At 37.7% G+C, this 22993-nt stretch overlaps 1 protein-coding gene across 1 annotated transcript in view; it reads left to right on the top strand.

The window, feature by feature from the left end:
* The window catches only part of LOC108674334 (protein O-mannosyl-transferase Tmtc3), a 146601-nt gene that overhangs the window by 115721 nt on the left and 7887 nt on the right, over positions 1 to 22993 (top strand). Inside the window, exon 13 of the mRNA XM_018162273.2 lies at positions 22254 to 22326. Coding sequence (XP_018017762.1) covers positions 22254 to 22326 — 73 coding nt within the window. The remainder of the gene's footprint in view (positions 1 to 22253; positions 22327 to 22993) is intronic.

The raw sequence follows: 22993 nt of genomic DNA, 5'->3' as shown, positions 1-22993 counted from the left end.
CAATGACAGTAAAGAAGATTGACATTCGTTCGTCCTACAACGTCTTTATTTCAACGTTTGCATGAAATACTATACATTGTATCTCATTATCGTAGCCTTACGAATATATGCGTTCGGTCTTTGTTATCAACCGTCTCTTGATCATACCGTCAATACCAGAGAAAAATCCTTTGGCGCGCGCTCACTCTAAAATATTTTATGAAGTCTTTATAGCGCGCACACGCATCTGTCTGTACTCCATGCAGCGTGTGGCCGAGCCGGAGCGCGCTGACGCTATCATTATACGGAGGCCTTAGTTTACGATCTCTATCATTGCCGGTCTTGGTTTAAGTGCGGAGTTTAGGATCACGAGCCGCAGCGTAGGTGGTGTTTTTCACTGCACAACAATCCATTATCTCATTAGGGTGACGCGCCTGCAAGAAGTTCGGCTGCTCAAAATTATTGCATCATGAGCTGTCAACACACCTTGCCCAGCGATCCAAACTTTACATTGCTGTATTTTTCTTAAATCAGGCGTCGAGTTTAGTTAGAAGATTCGTCGAGTTAACCTCGCATTTTACGACCTTTTTTACCCATCCGTGTGCACTGTACTTAAAGTGTACTTACCGTACATAAGTGTACTTAAACTTTAAACTTCTTCTCGGGCGATATAGCACGTCTCATTGTTACATAAAAACATTAAAATGCTATAGTTGAACTAATTTTTTTATAAGACAATGCTAAAATGCTATTGCTAAGCTCGTTTCTTGTACGTTCTCATTGCACGTCGTTTATAACATTTCGTGCATCTAGTGTTAGACTTGTTCATTTGTTCTGTACTTAGGCTTACAAATAAATGCACACCAAATTGTTTAAACGATTTTTCGGATTCGAATCAAACCCATCATCAAATTTAAAACCACTTGTTTTCAATAATCGTTTTTTTAGTTAGAGTACATTTTGGTAACACTCTTAAAATTGTATCATTCCGCTGCCTAATTTTTGCAAATTAAATTATGTTTTCTCCATTTGTATAATTTTAACTCATGGAAGGCATAGTATGAGAAAGTTCTTCTCATTTCATAATATCTGACTATAAGCTAGAAAAGCAAATATCTGACTCTACATAGTGACACGTCATGCATTACTATGAAAAATGCTGTGATTGAAATTCACAAATGCTTTTAATAGTTAGCGTTTCCATTATAAAATCTGGATATATTATCTTTATTTTCAACAATCAATGATCATTTAATGTGAATTTTCCTCGCGTATTCCCGTAGATAATTTTTTGAGGAAACCAAACATTGATTCTATAATTAGTTAATAATTGTTCATTAGTATCTGACTATAAGCTAGAAAAGCAAATATCCGATTCTACATAGTGACACTTCATGCATTACTATGAAAAATGCTATGATTTAAATTCACGAATGCTTATTGTTTCCATTATACAATCTGGATATATTATCTTTATTTTCAACAATCAATGACCATTTAATGTGAATTTTCCTCGCTTAATTGCACCCATTTTTTTTTAAATTGTCATTCTGATCGAAAGGAATAATTTCTTACAGTGCTGCTGTGCTATTGAATGCAAATAATAAAATGAACAATGTTAAGCTATATTCCTGAACCTGCTCGTCTAATTTGGGTTATCGCTTATCGCGTGAATCGGGTTGCGTACAAATAACCTGCGGTAGCACGATTAATACATCATGAGTCACCTTTATCATCTAAAGATCCATCATTTCTGGCAAGGGGTATTCCCGTAGATAATTTTTTGAGGAATCAAACATTGATTCTATAATTAGTTAATAATTGTTCATTAGGCTTTCCTTATTCGGATGAACTTATCTTCACTGTATACAAATTTTCTGTTCGATTTTCTATCCTTTCATAAATTTTTTGTTTAGTTTGTCATTTCTGCTAATTCCAGCAGTCATTTAAACAGTTTACTCGGTTATTCAGCAGTAAATGATATTACTTCATCATCATTATTGACTTTTGATTGACTGTGACTCTCTAAAGTGAAGCCCAGAAATTACTTTCTGTTGCGTTTTACCTGAGTAATTATTAGAGACCTAAAATTTAACGAAACCTTGGGATAGAAACTTGAAAACTTTTATTTATTCTAATCTTTACCATAGTTTTACGTTATTGAACAAATATGTCCGTTGATAATGTCATTCACAATTGGTGTCCTGAAATTTAACAAAGTTCAATGCTTTTTCGCTCATCTCGATCATAATGTACACTTATATTTAGGCATTGCCAAACAAGAATGAACTTTCGGTTGCGTCTTTAGCGATGCGCGATAATGCGTCTCGAGTTTAATCAGTGTCCGTTTAGTTTCGGTAATCACTGGTTTAATAAGTCTAAGGAGCAAGTGAAGGTAGCGTGAACATAATGAGATTATGTTAGCTGCGTGAGAGCTCAAGAGCTCTTGACTGGCTTGCAATAAATAGCAAGCACAGACGCGACGCTCGAAGTCTTTATGACCTGTTCTCTAGGATGAGCCGTCACGCCGCCCCTGCTTTATGATATCCTCCTGCCTTACCCACCTCACCCCTCCCTACCATCATCATCTTCAACACCCTTCATCTTGTCCTCCTCATCTTTTTCTCATCGTCTTCTTCATCTTTTTCTCGTTATCCTCCTCATCTCCACTGCTGCACCCAACCTTTCAGTTTGTAATCCTTATCGCTCGTTTCACCTTCTTGAATGTCTCTCCCATCTGGCGACTTGTGCGCCCGCCCCCAAAACCCGTGTTGTGTTGAGCACACTTCATCACCGCTGGCTTATCTCGGTACATTACATTTCTGTCTTGTTCTTATCGCATTTCTTATTACCCGTCATTTTGTTCGTGTCTTGCAATTAACTCAGTTTTCTTGTTGCCTTCCTTATCAGCTCATTAAACTTAATCACTTGTAAGCGGAGCATCCACTCACTTAGTCACTTTCATCATCTCAATCGAAGGTTTGTTTCACTTCCCGTTCTCCAGTACCCCTCACCTCCCTTTGTCTCCATTTCTCACCTCTCATTTCCTTAATCTCTTATCTCCCTTTCATCTTCAGCAACTCCGCCTCCTTTTTATCTCCAGTACGGTACCTTTCATATCCAGCACATCCACCTCCAATTTATCTCCAGCACCTCCCACATCCCTTTTATTGTCCTGTACTTCCACCTCCCCTTTTGTTACCATCATCGCGTTTGCGTTCCTCCCCTCAGCCTTATCTATCCTTGGATGCCCGTCGCCCCCAATGCTCCTGATTTCGTTTCAACAAATTTTATGACCTGAAGCTCTAAAATACAAATTCAACAATTTGCTTAATGTTCACAGTGCCGAGCATCATTGTACGCAATTATGTAACATTTGTTGTGCACTATATAGCCAGGATATCATTGTGAAATGTTGACAATAACGCTAACTGAATAATTTAGTGTTAAGCAAGAATTATATGCGTGAAAGTAAATCAGATAACATCGAATGTTTATGTTTTCAGTAGTAATTACATTTACATTTTCGTTTATATGTTGCTTCTTTGTGCATCAAGAGTTAAGCTCAATCGTAATGCCACGCATTGAATTATAGGCATATTCTCTTCCAGTGCCTAAATTGAGATTTGCATGCCGTGATGAAAAGCGTTGTTATAATTCCAACATTTGATAGCAATTCATCCTAATTGGCATCTGCGAGGCATTGTTGCAATTCGAAAAAGTCTGATATTGATCATTCGAGTGTTGTGTAAATATTAATGCCGTCTTCAAGCCTATCATTTCTGAGAAGCCTTCTCTGAACTTGCATATTTATTCTATGGGCATTTAGATGCTAATGCCCATATTGTATGCTAATCTCCTGCTATGGTCCGCCAGAGTCCCTAGCTACATGGCTGACACTATTAAAAACCACCTAAGCTTTGGCGTCGGCCAACCTGACACAAATGTAAAGCCTGCTATTTTCCAGCTGTAATTCTTCACAGAGGAAGCCTTGCAACTCGAACTATGGTGCATCACTCTTTTGTACTTGTTACCCAGGACTGTGCATTTTTTGAGTGATTTTTGTTTTGTTTTCCTAATATTGTGTGATTTAAACCTTCCTGTTTTTTATCATTAAAGTGGGGTTTCATTGAATTTTAATTAGGTTACATTCATTCAAAGATTTTTTTCGCTCCTTGCATTATCCTCGTCCTTATTTGATCTTATTCAGAGAATGAACTCCTCTCACAGTTAACTCGTAAGCAATGATTTTTTATAATTAGTTCTTTTAATTTTATTATGATTCCCCTTGATTTATTTTTTTCTTTTTTCCTCGACTTTATGTTTTAAACTTGGCTCATTTCTATTTCGTCTTATTTTCGTTTACGGTTTTGCAATCTTCTTTGTTCTATACTTATTTTCACTTTCGTTCGAGTATCTACGATGTATTTTTCACATGATTCTGTAGTCATTCTTGTGGCAAGCTCATTCGTGTATGCATTTATTCATTGTATCGAAGGTTAAGTCAAGCCTCTTAAATTCGCGTGACAAACCGACCAGCGAGCTCTAATCGTGCCTGCCTTTATGTTCTATCCAAGCAACGCCTTGCAATACGTCTATTGCTTCTTGCCTTGAATTTATAATGAACTTCTTAAGGTTTAACATGCATATAACACACCAATTTATTCTAGTAAAGAAATATTTCTGCTTGAATGGCCAAAATTACTTTATGCATGTTTTGTAATGGGCTGAGTATTGCGTGGCATGCACTTCCGACTACAACGATGTTCTATGAAGTTTCCATTATTTTTACTTTTTCATTTCTTGATACGCTGAAATTCGTTTCAGAGTTTGCATGGGTAGGAAAAGTAAATACGCTCTTCTCGACAAAAGCTTTTTTTTCGCGTTCATCATATTTGGTTCACTGCATACTTTACTCACTACTACATGAGCCAACGAATTTTTCGTACCTGAATTCAACTCAGAATTGCTAAGCCGTTGCTTAGAAACGATCCTTAATAGCAGGTAAATTTCTAAGTCTCTCAGTACCCATTATGAGGATATCTCTTCTGACCGTATCCTATTGCAAACTTGTCCTTTGTCTCGCAGGAAGACAGCACCTATACAACTTGAAATATTCTCTACTTCAAGCGTGACCTAAAACTACATTTACATACACCGCTGACATTTCAATTGTGTAGACGTTCTTCAAAATTCTCTCCCATGTGATATTGCTGATGTGGGCTTGCTGTAGGAAAATATGTTGAGAGATAGACACGGTTCGGGATATTTTCAGTGCGAAGCATGTTGAAGTTACTATAGCTGTTTTCTTAGAATGCTCAATCTGCTTACTATTAGGCCGTGTTTCTGAGTTGTTTCATTTTGAATTTTTTTGTTCTTTTATAATTGTTTTACTTGTGTTAAATAAATGTTGGGCATCGTTTTTCGTGACTTAAACCTTAGGATAAAAGGAAATTATACTCCCGATTACCTGTTTTTTCCTTAAAATAACCTATGCTTAATTTATCTCCAGATAGCTTATAATACTGCTCTTTCTCATATCGAATACCTTCATTACTCCACACACTTGCTACGTGTCGCTTGTGGAATCATAATCTCCTTGGTTGTGGTAACTCTTGGATTTTTACTTCAATATTAGAGAAAAAGTTTTATGGATTCAGTCATGAGCATTTATCAAGTTGGTCAGAAGGAAATTTGTTTGAATTGTTGTAAATTTTGAGATCGTAAATAACTCGTTATTTCTGTATCAACCTACAAAACTTCGAGTCAAGCAGGGTCTTTGCTAATTGTCTTTTGCGACCTTGGGAAGAAAATATTCCGTGGAGTTACCTACGTAATTCTTCTGAGCGGTGTTCTTGCTTATAACATCTCGAAAGCGCACTTTTTTGTGCGTTCTTTCCTTTTATCCTTCATTGTCGACTCCAGCGTAGTTTTGCATCGCAGCAAATAAAGTATATTTAGATAGAATATATCGCTAGATATAGTATTGATTAAAAAGCTAGCAGTTCTCATTGGTAAGCAATTTCTATGGCACATGCCGCTTTAAAATTGTCATTCAATGGCTATCCATGACCCGAATACTATACTTACCACGGGCCCGAAGACGGTATGTTTTTTAACTTTTTTTCGTGCTTGAAAATTATCGATTGTTTTTATTCTAGTATTTTTAAATATCAGTGGCTACATTCCAAGAAGACTTCACGAAAAGCCCTGTTCTGCGAAAATCTTCATACTTTTTGATGACCCGTCTCAAATATTGTGTTTCGTCACAATATTTTATGTGACGATCTTGGATTGAACTTCCTTCGCTGTATCAAATCAGGAAATTGTCCATCGAAAAGTTTGTTGGGCCCTCGCTCATAAATCATTCGAAATTGCAACAAATTTCCTAACAACAAACTTATAAGTTGAACGTTTGTGAATGTTAGTTCATCGTTCCTACAACTATATACCCAAGAGCTAACCGCTAGTGAAGGCTATAATGAAGAGACTCAAGAACTGAACACAACTGAAAGAGAGTAAACCAAGTTTGACATTCGCCGCTCACATGGGTGCTTGGTAAATGCTTCGGGTGTTTACTCGTCATGCATGAAAATTTCTCGATTTGATAATATTGAATTAATCCCGAAACTATCGCGCTTATTATTTCATTAAAACACATAATGAAATTTTCACCTCTCGATGGATCTAAAAATTTATTTACCAAGATCATGGTTAATGGAAGGCTAAATAATGACATGTTTGAGAAATACATGTGCCCAGGAAGAACGCATTGATATTTCATAACGACTATTTTACCTCAGACGACCGAGCATTGCGCCGGGCTTACAACAATGTCGCTTATTTAACGTTTGTATTTCCGTGCGGAAGGACGCATTCTGCACTGTCGCGAATGCGCGTAATCACGGCGTAGCTCTAAGAGCCCATACCACTCTCCGCAGCGGCGCCCTAAACAACTAATAAATCTCGATTTGCCTTATTTATTGGACGGTAATAGCGAGAATTTAATGGTGTTTGCGCGGCCCATAAGGATATGCTCGTTATGGGCGCTGAGAGGCGTTACTCATTCCTGTGTGCTTCTTGCTTCTCACTCATTCCTGTGTGCCTCTTGCTTCTCACTCATTCATGTGTGCCTCTTGCTTCTCACTCATTTCTGTGCGCCTCTTGCTTCTCACTCATTCATGTGTGCCTCTAGCTTCTCACTCATTTCTGTGCGCCTCTTGCTTCTCACTCATTCATGTGTGCCTCTTGATTCTCACTCATTACTGTGTGCCTCTTGCTTCTCACTCATTACTGTGTGCCTCCTATACAATGATATTTTCCTCATTCACAATTAGCTTCAATGCCAATAATTAATGGTGGTTAATCGACTATGACTAAAATGAAGCTGTCTGCGTTTCGAGCAATCTGCTTATATATTCAATTAACTTATTACAACTGCGAAGAGTTCATTTAAATTTTAATGGTTCAAGCCATGAAGTGACCATTTAATCGAAAATAATACTCTACAGACTATTAAGAGCACGTTTAAAAATATTATAAATTGTATTATATGGAATATTTTCTTAAGCATGAAAAAAACATTTCACCAGGTAATTGATAGAGCGATGAGTTGACCACACAACAGAGTAACTAAAATTTGTGCCAATGATGACCCAGGATCCGCACCGCTGCGAGAAACACTCACTCTTGCACGCAGTAATGAAGCCAAATGAGGTGGCGCGGTGCGCATTAGAAGCTTCAGCAACGAGTGAAGTGATTAGAAGGAAGCACCGAGAACAAATTAGAGGAGAGACTCGAGTGTGTTGATGAGCCAGCCATTGTCCAAAATATCATCCATCATCATAATCTGTGACCGCCGCTGCATGAGCAGGAAGTCGGCGCGTTTCTCTCATCATCAGCCTCAATATAATGCACTTCAGCTACATTTATAAACCGCGTTGAAGCGGGCACTATAGCTTAACTACTATTTTGGATCATTTCTGTTCTGTTCTTAAATTGTGACATGTTCATTTGTTAATTAAAATTTAATTCCAAAATAGCAACGTGCTTCTCGCTCCCGATTCGCACTGGTGCGTTTTTTTTGTACGGTGATGACTTATCTAATGCACTTCACCTCCTGCCTGATTTTTTACCGTTTAATTGAAGCACCTCAAATCGATTTCTCGTATTATTCAATGCAACTATATAATCCTAACACCATTAGAAGATGTGATCTGGTTCACCATTAAAAACGTCTGATTCTCGTGCATGTTGCCTAGAGAAAGGTAAAGCTATCAGAGTTCTCCAGTGATTTCTTTTCCCTCTGCGTTCATCTTAGCGTAGAAATTTGCCTTATTAGGTGATCCAGGCCACACATTATTTAGGTACCTTTTACAATAGTTTTTTTCAACTTGTGGCTAAGACGTCACTGTAAGAAACGCCCACATTGAATTACAAAACAGCATCAACAAATTTTTGCTGTCTATATGTCTGCGCCTTTGCTTATTATCAAAATTATTATTACACCTACTCATTCCAGTAGCTTTTTGTATTGTATTGGCGTCCAAACTGAAGTAATTTCAAAAACGTCCAAGACGGACCAGCGAAGATTGCGAATTGAGAGAGTTCTCTACTGCTGGTGCCTACATCGTCGTCCATAACATGAGCAAGATCCGCATCCAATGGCTGGCACATCATCTCTTAGGTTATTCTTGGTCGTAATTACATTGCGGTATAGCGCGCCTTAATATCCAGGGTTACGACGGTGTTAAATTCCTCTAATCGTTGCACCAGGATTACATTCAATTGCACTTCCATGTTGGTCGGAATAGCGCTGCTGCTCAAGCTTACACCTTTTGCTAACACGAAAGAGCATGGAAATCTTTAGATGCATTGAAATACTATGTCCGTCTATTAAACCTTCACACTCGTCATAATTAATTCAATGCATAGAATGTACACTTCTTTTGAAATTTTTACTGTGTTCTTTTATCACTTACGATGCGGAAGATATCTGATCGAGTCTTAACCCTTCAATGAAACTAATGAGGTTCCCTCATTGTTGTCTTCATAGTCTTCTGTATCAAGTTATCATATCGTGTACGTAATAATCAAATTATCATCATACACATTTAAAGACATGCCATAATCTACATATTGTCCGCTATATGAACGCTAATTGGTCCAGTCTTCATAATATTTATTTAATTTTGAACTGGTCGAGCATTATCCGATCTTCTTCGTCAACCGAAAAAAAACAACGCTACGCACTCACGTTCGTCAACGCTTTCATTGTGTTGCTAGACATTACTCTCTTGGAGTTGAGGCCGTGAGATCGTAATTCTGCTGTTATTTGAATAAACAGCAAAGCAAATAAGAACTGGCCACAGATTAGATGTTTCGTTATAACGATTTCCATTTGAATATTTTTGTGGTAGTTTTCAGTTGTCTTATTGACTAAATCGATTCAACAGTTCATTGACTTAAAAAATACTGAAGTTAACTTGCAGCTTCTTGAATCATTGTTGTTTTCCTGGTAAATTATCCGCAAGATCACAATTTATTTATAAAATTGTATAAAATTTATCAAGATTAACTTCTACTGTTCAAAAATTCTCTGTGACCTTGTCAGTCGCAACTTTTATAATTTGCATGGGTGTAAATTTCACTGAACTATTTATGCTGATGAAAAGTGTTATCCAAGCAACACCCATTCTATATTTAGCACGGAAACATATTAAAAATATTTTTTGCAGCTTTTTATTATTACTAAAAATTCTGTTGGTCGTCATGCAGTTTATATTTATGTTCAGGAGAGCGCGTCTCAACGACCTGCTTATATAGATTCCGCTTCGTGGTATTCCACAAAGTGCTTATTAAATCAACCTCATTATAATTCCTGGTGCTCCGGTATTTCTAGCGACTTGTAACGATCTCGCTTGGTCAGTGCCCCTGCACAAGAGTGTGACTGTGAATCGTGTTCATTTTGTCGTTGATTATGTTGTTTCTCTAAAACTTTTTTGTGCGTTTTTCCTTTAATTTAACCTTCATTGTCGACTCCAGCGTAGTTTTGCATCGCAGCAAGGAAAGTATATTTAGATAGAATATATCGCTAGTTATAGTATTGATTAAAAAGTATTGGTTTTTTATATGGTATAGTTAGATAGTTTTCTTTGGTATTGAACTATTGAGTAACTTTGTCCAATTTTATCGTATACTTTGAAATTTATGGATAATTTAGTCGGCAAATAATGGCAATGGGATCACATCAGCATTGTTTTAGAATAACTTGACAAGCACTTTACCTGACAGTTGCATTAGTCTGTGCATAATCATCAATAATTTAGTGGTAACTTTTGTGAATTTGCGACCATTACTAAAGTGTTTATACTCAATTCACACAGGTGCAAACTCTTATTTTCTCAATGCGATCATAATTTCACAATTAATCTACCCTATTTACCTAAGGATTTTATTGCGCACAATTCAATATCAGCACAAGTTCTTTCGAAGTTGAAAGAACGCTACTGATTCTAGTAATCTATGATTGGGCCAAAATAACAATATTCAAGGGCATGATTAAGCTTGAGCAGCAATGATTTATAAATTCAACATTAAGCCTTGACACTTGTATACCTAATCGCTTTTACTCCAATGGCATTGCACAAATGCAAAAGCTTGCACACATAAAATTTTCACATTATTGAAGCTCAACATTTGTGGGTAATATCGTTGAAACTGGTCGCTCGTGGAGCAAGAAACGCTTGAGTTGCAGCAACAGCTGCAGCGGCTGGACAGCTGCGGGGCTGCGGTTCACCGCAATTGTTGCAGCTCATCACACAAAATGGCCGACGCCGATTCCTGCTAGCAAGTTCACAATGTCTGTCAATTCGTATAAGGTGATGCTGTAGACTTAAATAATTACCACTGTGCAAAAATGTGTACGATTGATCAGTGTACGAATTTTTTCGCGAGATGCAAACTATCATAAGCATGTTAGTTCACGAGACGTCGATCATCTAGCGCTCTCAAGTCTCAAGACCTCTGTTATTGTGATTTTGCTAGGCGACGATTTTTCTATCTCGCACCGTTTCAGTTATTGTAATCTTGCATGCGTTCATCATTGGCATTTCTCTATGCATTGATTCAGGTGATTTTACAATGCTTCCGCAGAAAGTAAGTTACCAAAAAACGTCGATTGTAAAAACATGAAAAATATATTGATTGTTTTAATCGATTTCACTGAGATTATTTTCGAGGATTTTGCATCAGGATATACATTTTACTCCAGCGCCATGTTTTACATAGTGCTTTCACATTACGTGTGAAAGCACATTACGTGCTTTCACACGTAATGCAAAATAATATATTTAAAAATCAATTTGAAATTATTTGATTTCGCCCAGCGTTTCCGCAAACTATTTCAGTAATTAATCGACGACAACCGATTGATGGCTAATTGAGAAATAAGCAATATCTGCTACTATATTTTAAGGTTCTCCCAAGAGAACCGTAACAAAAAATCAAGTGGAGAAAACATAAATTATTCCTTTTAAGAAGTAAACAATCTTGTGATGACGTCTGAATTTTTCGCTTTGCGTTCGATAGAGATCCCTTACCGATGAAGCAAAAAGTAACTTTTATTTTCCATAAATAAATGTACCTTAAACTGACGACTTAATATTTAGTTACATGTTCAAAACAAAGGCTCAATAATGAAGCGAAGAGTGCCCATACATTAGACGGCTGTGACAGAAGCATCTATCGTTACTGTGTTTGCTTATCAGGAACAATGATTCATTGCAAGGACCCGCAGGTACGTGTTCGCCTGGTCGTGTTTTATCTAAGGTTATTACGAACTCGTTTGGTGCGGTGAATAGCAATGGGCATTACTCATTAGAAGCTGTCGTGTCTCCATCTCGCCTCTGCACTTTATGACTTCGTGCAAATCTAGTGTGGTGTCTACAACTGTACGCTCTGTTCTCTGTACAGTGGGTTATCTAAATGCTGCTTACTGGTATATGATGTATGGATATTATGTACAGTGGGTTATCTAGACGCTGCTTACTGCTATATGATGTAAGGATATTCTGTGCAGTGTATTATCTAGATTCTGCTTACTGTTATATGATGTATGGATATTCTGTGCAGTGTGTTATCTAGACGCTGCTTACTGCTATATGATGTATACCAGTACACTGCACACTGCAATTCTGTGCAGTGTGCGATTTAGATGCTCCTTACCCTGTATGTGATGTGAAGTGGGCATATTGTACAGTATGATCTAAATGTTGCTCTTACGAACATATGTAGAATGCGCTGCACACACTGTTAGAGAAATTACCGTTAACGGTATTACCGGCGTTTTAGTGGCCGGTCAGGACGTGAAAAGAAACACCATGTCGCCGTTTTTATTCTAATTTAACACTAGAAATCCGTAAAACATCTTATGAAAACAGCGAAACAGTTTATTTTCACGGGGCGACCGGCCACTAGAACGCCAATGGGACCGTTTTTTCTAACAGTGCAGTGTGATCTAAATGCAGTGCACTTGTATTTCCTGTATATTTTACAGAGTGTATGAACTTAACGTTGTTCTTTAGCATATGTTAATTATTCTACCTGCTAAATGATTTACATGATACGTCATGTATGATGCCTATATGCTGTTGTTTATTTTAATGGGTTAAATGTAACCGGGATGTATTCACTGCAATTGGTGTACATGATTAATGTACCTATATCTAGCACGAATTAATGTGCGCATGTTAAAGTGCATACATGTTTCAGCTGTCAGATGAAATTTTAATACTGCCACAAACAATGCACCTGACTGCAAGGTGTGTATAAATAACTGGCCGGCCAATTTAGTTTCACCGACTTTCGCCTCAGCCTCATACGCATAATTGCTTAGCGTTTCTTGATTTGCGCGATGAGTCCGGCCTTACGATGGCTCCGACGTGTTGCGCCTGAATTATGCGTTTCAGTTATTTAAATTTATATTTTCGGGTTTAGCTTGATTGCGTTTTAGTGAGCCAGTTCAAAATAAAACATTTATCTCTACCGTTGCGTTAAACGTTTTTCTGTTTACCTCCCGCTTGATCAAATCTGATAACGAAATCATTATTAACATGAATATGAATTTGTTACCTCAGGCATTAGAGCAATAAGAAATATTCACATAGTATTGTCTATTGATAAGGATTTAAATTTGTGGACACATTTATCTAGCTGCCATCCTAATCAGGATAGACAATGTTCTTTCATTTGACACGCGGTTCTTAGTCTGAAGATAATAGTCCGTGCCTAACTTGTGTCCAATTGTTCAATACGCATCACGTTTGCTCGCGGTCAAAGTTCCAATAATGTTCATCCATTCTTAATCAAATCAGCCCTACCACAAGAGTTATTTATTTTCTAAAATTATGACAATGTTTGTCCCTCTTTGGTTCATAGCGCCCAACTGGCAAGTGATGGTGGTTATGTCACTGTTCAACGTTTCTCACTTATTACGATATTCTTTGCCTAACTTGTCTTTTTAGCGCATTTTCTCATTTATGAAAAAATGCACTATTGTGCTCGCCATGTCCGTCTGTCTGTCCGTCCATGACTTCACGTTTTCGTCCACGAGAAAATGCGCTCTATGTCACTCACTGCAGTGAGTACTGAGTTATATTTTTTTGTTATTGAAAATGCGCTCTCTGTCACTCACTGCAGTGAGTACTGAGTTATATTTTTTTGTTATATCTTTGGCCTATCGATGTCATTTAATTCCGGATCGATTAAAAATTGAGGCAATACTATTTTCGTTAATGAATAAACTGATTTTATAGAATGCGAATGTACTTTAATAAAATGTTGTTACCTCCACTTTACTGGCGTCGAGTGTCGCAATTTTGTGACACTCTGTACAGCCGGTAGAGTCTGCCACGACTCCATCATTATTATGCATCTAAATCATTTTGCAAGTGTTTTAAGAAATACTATTTTACCATATTTAGTCTTTTAAGAAATACTACTTTGAGACAACGGTTGAAATTTATTAAAACGTTTACGGGTCATTCGTTCAATATATTAATTTCATTTGAAGGCCTACAACTCCGTTTTAGACCTGCCTCAAAACTAGCCAATCATGAATGCGCTGGGATCTACGTTAAGCCGCGTAAATTTCTTCTTATCAACTTGATTGAGAGAAGTGGTCATACATATTTTATGTATTAGCACTTTCGTGTATGCATCTAAATGGTGCTTTCGAGCGGGAGAGCCGCTCACTCCATATGCTTTATCGAAAGGTATCTCCATTTCATTTGTGAGATACACCATTTCTATGCAAAGCGTCCTGAATGAGCGCCCTTGCTAAATTGACTCTGGCCATTTCGAATTCCTTCTTGATCGATGCAATCTGTGGGTCGCTGGCAGCAGCGATAGCTTGACGCACCTTACATGGTATCCTTTATACGTACCTGCACGCTCCGTGCGCCTGTTTTGCCTGCAAGCAATTTGCATGTGAAAATAATTGTTTTTTTAGGCTTCTGCCTGCCTAGATGGAAAACATCACCTTCCTCCGATTTGCCTGCACGCAGTTAGCCAATGTGAAAGTCATATTTGAAGCTCGTTTTTAGCTTCAAAAGCCAGAAAATAGTTTGAAGCTTACTAATTCGCTGAATATAATTCAAATTCTTTTTTTATTTTCTATTTACAAACAAGTGGCCTAACTTAACTACTGTTGAGCTTTGTGGCTGCAAGTAAATTGCTCAATTTATTTATTTATTTATATTTTTTGCTTGCATGTTAATAAAATGGATGCCCAATTGTGCTTATCTCCTGGCAGCAAGCAATAAGTCAATGGTTGAAATATTTTTCTTCAGCTTAGTATCTTCAGCCTTTAAACCTAATCGTTGAATTCCCATCAATATTCATCCATCGGTTGCCTCTAATATCTGCACAATTTGTACATTTTTTCAGTTGCATTCCATATTTTTCTAAACTCTATATTTCACTTGAAAAATATTATTAGAATCATATTTAGAATTTTTGCCAAATTCAACCGACTCTCCGTCATGTTATTGCCTCATGTGATGAAGCTATGTTATCAAACAATGAATCATATTACCTGAACTTGACCGCGCTGTATACGTACTTCATAACTCATGTGGTAGCAACGCGTTTGCGTTGTATCAGGCCGATGGTCTTCCTCCATCATCGGATATAGCCGCCATAAATGTGGCATAATACAACCTACAGACGATATCCTATTGCCCCTCCTCAGCTATTCCAATCGGATGCAATGATGAACTTGGAATAGGCTTGTTCCATTGACGGCCCCATTTTACCGTATGTGGCTACAGTTCTTCTTTGTGCGTTCTGCTTCAGGATTTGTTCCATTGTTTACGACTATCAAGATTTAGGATTAAAAGGAATATTCACATGTTATTAAGTGTTTTTTGTTCAGTAATTTCCGAAATGCTCATCGCTAAATTCACCGGCGCCTTCGTGTTTTGCACTAATAGCAATTTTTCCCGTCGTTATCATAGTTTAATCATAGTTATTCTCTCATCATTCATCTTAATATTTGTTAAGCTACCATTATCGTTGTGTATATTGAACAGAAGTTCTGAAGGCATTGGTGTGATTTGCTATCTAAATATTTTGATTGCTGTGATCACGGGTGCAGGCTTGACTATTCATGAGTTAGAGCTGCGGTCTGAGCTCAATGGTCTCATGCTGGGATTTCTTCATGATGTCATTATAAGGCCGCAAAATACACAAGACCCCATTGCGAGGAAGCTTTTTGTCAATGTCCAAGATAGGCATCTCTGAAGACAATCGAATCTCTGCTCGCAGAACCACGGATGATGGTGTTGCTCATTAGTCGCTATCTCGACCGCTCATCTTAAAGCGACTGTTCTTCTGGCTCCATTTTTCTAGAGGTCTAAGGCGAGCTCCTCGCCAAATTGATCTCTTTCATGAAGTTACCCTCGTCGTTGACTACGAATTGGGCGCAGCCTCCTTAGCTCTGTCAAGCCCCTATTGATATTTGCCCCTTCTGTCCCCCGATTTATTGTAAAAATGATCCGCATTCAACTCGCAGCTTAATACTACTGCTAATAATCATTCTACGTTACGTTCCTATCATGTGCAAGTGTTTTTACATTGATGAAATTATTTCCACTTATATTCTTGCAAAAGGAAAATTTTTTATTCCCAAATTTTATGCATACTCTCGTTATCTTTGTATAATACGTAAGATTTGGTCTTGATTTTCCCTAACTGATACATTTCGTCTTGAGTGTATAAATCAGGAGATAGCAGTGAAATTTATTGTAACTAGCTATGTATAATCTCGCAGCTCTTAGCTCAACAATTTTGTTTCAATACAATGACCATCATTGTCATTATTTGCGAGTAGTGATGATCATGAATCCTTGAGCACATATGCTACATGGTTTTCTTTGACATCAATCCTCTTTGACAGAGTCATGTATGACCGGCCGTCTGTCATCTGTTGGCCACTGAAGTCCGAGTAAAGTTTTCAGATAAATGCGAGCTTACCTTATATGAAAAGACCTCGCTACTTAAGTAGGCTATTCTTTCGTGCATAATCCTGCTAATTTTTCCTCGACCAGGCTTCTTGAAACCTGAATCTAATATTTCGAGAATGTCGTTTTTGTCAAGATTCATGGAAACTCGATCGATGCATCTATAATAGATAATGAAGGAAATTTATTCATGTATAAACGCTGAAATTCAGCATCAGCTTAAGACGCAAGAATTTTTCCATAGTTGGTTGGTGAAGCCGATATTGTTGAGCGATCGTTCGTTCCTGAGATGGCAGGCATGCGGGTTTCTTAGCTCACTGAATCCAAGGTATGCGACAAGTTATGCTCGCCTCCACGTCGTTCCTTTCAACTTATATACCCAGCTTATATTAATCTTTATTGACGTGATTAATCGCCGCAGCCATTATCAATCGTCTTTGATTATATCTATCGCTACTGCCCTTATTAATTACCGCAGTTATTTGAAACTGTCTTCTATCGACACTGCCACTGTCAACCGGCACTTATTAAAAATCGCATTGCCATTTTTAATCCATACTGATATTTTGTGACTGCTAGGTCTATAAAAAATTAAAATGAAATCTTCATACGTGACGATCAAATTCAACTGCTGGGTGCAGGGCAATCTGATATAACTGCTGCATGCATTGGTATCTCGTGTGACTGCTCCTGCTTGCACAACAATCTATTTTGCATGACTGCTCCACATATGCTTTAATAGCCTGATACTGCATGCAATCTATGCAAGTAGCCTCTGTGGAATATTATTACAACTAAACTAAACTTGTCTATTTAGTTGTACTAAACTTATATTTAGTACAACTAAATAGATAAGTTCAATTCCTGCTAAGAGGACAAAGTTCTGATATTAAATAAACTTTCTTCTAATGCTAAGTTATAACTTGAATTAGAACCAAAATAGGTGTCTTAAAATGGCCGAAATATAACCAGATATTTGTATTGAGTAGTATATATGCTCTATCACCAAAAAATTTCTATTGCCTAGCAAGATTCGTCATGCGACGGAGTTACTTTGTTCAATGTTTACTATTTATAATTATCTTCCAAATTAACACTTGAAGTTATTGTATATTCGATTTCATTGTATTATAAGGTTTTATGAGTGTTAAAAAATTGCTAGTTTCGTGATGCTTCACCATCTTTCATTAATTAAAAGATTGCTGAAAGTGTCTGACGATACTTTATTGTTGTATTTTGGATGTCATGTCATTGCCGAATTATATGGCTCATTCAACCTAATAGTTTATGAATAGTTAGCAAATTTATTGTGCGAGAACTTTCTTGCTTGAGACTGTATAAAGCGTAATGGTGCAGATGTCTCCGGTTTAAAGCCATGGGCTTCATTATAGGCTATTGCTTCGAATGTTATCTGCGTGGCATGCAAGCCTCATGCTTTATTCATTAGTGGATATGCTTCAAATAGTCCATCATATACGCGCTGCCCACTTCGTGTTTGCTGTAACGAACTTCGACACATGTTCGCGATGAGAAGCACCGACTTTTTTCCCGGCATCTCTTTCTGTGTCCCTCTTGCATTGTAGTTGGGCATAATTTACTTGTTACTCGCCCTTGTATACTTGGCCATAAATTTGTCTCAAGTAAAAGATACGATCGTGGCTTTAACTCGCAAGACGAGCGTGTTTTTCGATGATGTCTCGTCCATTGGAGTTGGTTGCTACGGCTATGTTATGAGACTCTTTCTCTGAGTTGGAGTCTAAATTTGAATTGTCTATCTCTGTCTTGAGCTGAGTCACTCAATGCACGGATTTCATTAAGAACAGACATCTTGAGCATGTTAGATAATTCAATGGCCGTTGTTGCTCTTATAATAAAGTTGTTATCTTGCGGCTAGGCTTTGAGAATCATTCGATGATTTTCCGGGCTAGAGCCCAATATCAATAAATAATTTTTTAGTGTAGATTATGGAATTAGCTTAGCATTCCATGCATATTAATCGCTCTTCTCTGCATTAAATTAGCACGACTTTTGTGGGCTTCTTCATATTTTAAAGGATTTCCATTAACATTTTGATAATTAATGCGCCGCTGAGGCACGGTGAAATCTCTCGAGCTTGCCGGCTGATGCGAAGCGAGACGCTGGCTTTTTGCCTCGCGCAGTGGGAGTCCTGAGCCACTCTCTGTCCGGACGGCGGCTCTCGTGATCTCCCGCTGATTAGGCTCGATCTTATATTTTTTGGCCCTCATATTTACATGCATTCTTTGCTTCGTATCGCAGAATCTCATCTCCACTGCATCATATTTATATGAGTTCCCAATGCCTTAATCTAAATTAAAGATTCCGTGAGGAAAAAATCTTATCATTTTTACGAGCATTGGCATTCGGCCTGAAGAGTTTCAAGTGGTATTTCTCGACGATCTTTTTGCGAACCTAACTAGCATCTGCCATGTATTCCATGCAGTCGATCTGGTTCGTTTGATTTCCAGTCGCGTTTTTATAGATCCATTTATATACATGTAGTTGGTTTCATATAATGATATGAAGCTTTGAGACGCGAATCTGCATTAATTTGGTCCCTCTGTAGGATCAGCGTACATGTTTGGTCCCCCTGTAGAATCAGCGTACACTGGATATTGGCTCTTTGAGTGTTATTGAGGAGTTATTGATGACATTGGAGGATCTATTCGTCTTTCTGAGGGTATGAAGACGAGACTAGCCAAGCCCAGCGTTAGTCGATTGGATACGTGCCTGCGTTGCGTTGCAGTCTCCCTTACTTTTCTCAAGAATATCTCTCTGGAGTGACTCGTTATCGTTGCATGCTGTACAAACGTTTTTCTGTCATTTTACATTGTACTTTAGTTGCGATGAGTATGTTGATTGCAGTCATATAGTGTTCAAGTAAACAACTGTTAAATTATTTTTCTTCAAGTTCACCTACTAGCTTTACATTAATTTATTCAAGCGCCTCTGTTAGTAAATGATTTCAAATTATTTGATGATTTCCTAACTATTTTTTTTTTAAACTTGAATATCTTTTTATATTCTTGGATTATTATGGTAGAGATCGAATTGTTATTAATATTTAATGAATAAATATATGTTTACTTTCTTGATAAAGACATTTAGCCTGCGCTCTTCACCAGTCTTATCTCTGTTTAAGCTCGTATAATCAAAGTTATTCCTTTATACATTATACTTACCCGGCTTCTACTGACGAACTAGAAGTATTTTCTGGCAGAAAATGTTCTTTGCGATATGAACATTTAAGACGTATGTGCGCAACCATTTGTTCTAGTATCATTATTTACTCTATTGGCTCCTCTCATGAAGTTTCATTCCAAGATAGCTAGCGATGGTCTCTGCTCCTTAGTTTTTTTTTATAAAGTACGGATACTTAGAGTTTCGATACTTACAATTTTTGCTGATTTGTAATCACTAAAAATTTTTTCCTTTGTACTTAGCATTTAATTAAATTAAAATTCAAACGACTTTGGAAAGTTTTCTAGTCGACATTTTCACAAAAACTCGAGTCCTTAAACAGAGAAGACGCTCGAGGCCTAAATAAGACCGCTGTACTTATATTCATATTGCCATGTTTTTTGACGTTACTACGTCGCTAGTTTATGTTCATGGAACTCTCGCTCCTCGTTAAGATTATTCATGCTTACCGAAGTGAAGTGGACGAGCCTAAAGCTATTACAGGTGTGGGATGTACTAGTGGGATTACTTTTGCCCTAATCTGAGGTAGTCTGCAGATTGATGGAGGTGGCGATTTCAATTGTGCGGCTTGCTTATAAATATGATGAGCCAGGCCACGTCAGAGCTCGTTTAGCTAATGGTGCTGCCTTGTAAACTTTTGATTTATTGCGATGAGTGGCTTAACTTCACGGTCAGCAGAGATTTTTCCATATTTTAGAGAGTTCGTCTATCAGTGCCTTATTTGCATATCTATCATCAGTCGTAGCTCGCCCAGGTCCAGATTGGAAATCACAGCCTTAGAATCGGCACCACAGATTGGCCTTTCTGAAGTACGTATATTCAAATTTTGTTGGGTATGTTACCCAGCTTAGGCTTCAATTCCTATTTATTACTAGAAGAAAACTTTTTGAATGTTTGCAAGATTTTAAGGCTTTGAGCAACGGTATTTGAAATGTCACTTCAAACACATTTACTAAATGTTTAGGTTTAATAAATAATAAAGATAAACGCTTGCACCTCAGCCAATATAGGCATCATTTAAATCCCCCTAAAATATCCTGCTCCTGATCACAATAGTCAGAAATTACACATGTATCCAAATTGCATGCATTTCACGAAATTTGCAGTGTTATTCTCATTTTCTTCATTTCGTTAGAGATTATGCTATGTGATTGTGATTCATGTCCAACACTGCCGTTTTTGCGGATTTAAATCCGTTCCAACGTATAGAAAAATTATCCGTTAATAGTTTTTATCCCTCCCAAATGCTCAAATTTTGAACTGTTCGTCAACTGCAGTTTGACTCCGATCCAATTCTAATAATTTTCGAAGTCTTGTTCGTTGTGCATAATATAAAAAGTGCATTGAATATCAGAGATTTATGACTCTGTTAAAATATCAACGATGTGGTTGAGCATATATCTTTTATGTTCGCACGTTTTTTTTTCTTGATTGAGCCAGATTGTAGCTCACCTAAATTTTCATATTTTTTGAAATATTGTCAATCCATTTGAATTGATTATAACTTACAAGTGCCGGCTGTTACAGCTTTACGTTGTGAGTCTGTGTTTACAGGATATTGCAGTGCTCAAAAGGCTTTAGCTTAAGAGGGCGGTTCTCATTTCTCCGCCGGCGACTGTCGTTTGCATCCCATTGGTGTAATCCGTCTGGGCGATCAATATTTTATCCTGGTCGCTTATATGACTAAAAGTCATTGCCCTATGCCGACTCTCAGCACGCTAGCTATCTTGATTCCGCTTTGCAATGGTCGGTAAAAATAGTTGTTTGTGATAGAGTCCGCTAGACACCTGCGAGCTGCTACAAAATGGCGCACTTCTTATGATTCTTTCACTGTTGTTCCTGCTGTTGGTTCTTCCTCAGCTCATTACGGTCGCTAGCTTGAGATGATGTACTTGCATCCCAAAGGTCAATGCGCGCTAACCTCTGCCTAACCAATGATAATAAATTTGGTTGGAAATGCACCGAGCTCCGCGCACTTCGATCTAAGGCAAAGAAGAACCATGGCGTGCCTCGCTTGATACAATTCAATTGCGAAGCTGGCTCCAAAGTGCGTTCGCGCTCCAAGTCAATCGTTTGAACGATAACCAAGACCAACCAAAATTAGGTTTTCTTTCATGAAGAACTGAAGGCTCGGAACTCGAGTTACACGCTAGACAACCTTTGAAGAATGCAGAACACGGCTTAACATCACCCAAGTATTTCTGGAGGCTTGTGTCGACTTCCATTGACTTGAGTTAGGTTGCATCATCATCTTGTTCAGAATGTATTTGATGTTACCGGCGTCGTTGCTTTGACCTTTGCTATTGTGTTTTAAAACCGCCGCTTCGGCCGCTAGAGTTTTTTTTACCAATTTATAGTTCCATTTATAATATCTGGTCATGTTCAATATTATGAGTAGCGTTTGCATAATATTTTCAAATTCACTCATTAATACGTAGTTTAGTCGGTCATTATGCATTTCAACGATTTATTTTAATTAGAAAAGAGTCAGAAAACACTCTAGCACAACTCACATGAATTTTTTTTTCCTTGCAGAACCAAAGAAGCGCAAGAAGTATACGAAAGAGCTTTATTCTACGACAGCACAAACCCGGATATCTACTATAACGTGAGTCTTTCTGTGGTTAAATTTTCCAATCTTGCTGGGCTGGTAGGTTTATCGTCAATTTATTTTTCGTTTGTTTTGATTGTAAATTTACTTGCTGACGTAAATCCACTTTACTGTACGAGACGCATCAATAGTGAACACATCCCGTTGAATACAAGGAGCTTTATTATGTACATTAATGAAAACTATGACGATCCTTACTATTCTTTTAGAATGCTATTAATTTTTTTTCTTTATCTAGACTAATTATTTGTAAGTTTATAGATGCTCACATGTATTTATAAAAAACTTTTACTTTATTTCATTTGTTTAGTTTTAAACTAAACAAAACGAATTGAAATTTAATCATACTGGCTTTGGTCGGGCTTGTATTGCGGTGCGCTTCGTGGCATGGCTGTAAGCCTGCCACGAAATCGTGTCTTTTAGGAGTTTGTTAAGACCGAGCGAAGACGCTTAGCTTATTGATGTGACGAGTGCCTAGCGGGAGAGAGGCGTTGCTCGATGTCACGCCTATACTCTTATAATGTATGCGCTCTTCACACGAACTCGCTGGGCAAAGCTCTTTCTGTATCCGAATTGTAATACTACCGAAATTGAATCAACGTACGTAGCGGTTTGATCCTTTGGAAAGTTGGTACCTAATGCATTTTGCTCAAGATAGGTAATA

This window comes from Hyalella azteca, unplaced genomic scaffold (assembly GCF_000764305.2).
Source record: "Hyalella azteca isolate HAZT.00-mixed unplaced genomic scaffold, Hazt_2.0.2 contig10909, whole genome shotgun sequence".
NCBI classification, from domain to species: domain Eukaryota; kingdom Metazoa; phylum Arthropoda; class Malacostraca; order Amphipoda; family Hyalellidae; genus Hyalella; species Hyalella azteca.
The sequence above is the reverse complement of the archived record's forward strand: the minus strand, read 5'-3'. Positions and strand labels throughout refer to the sequence as shown.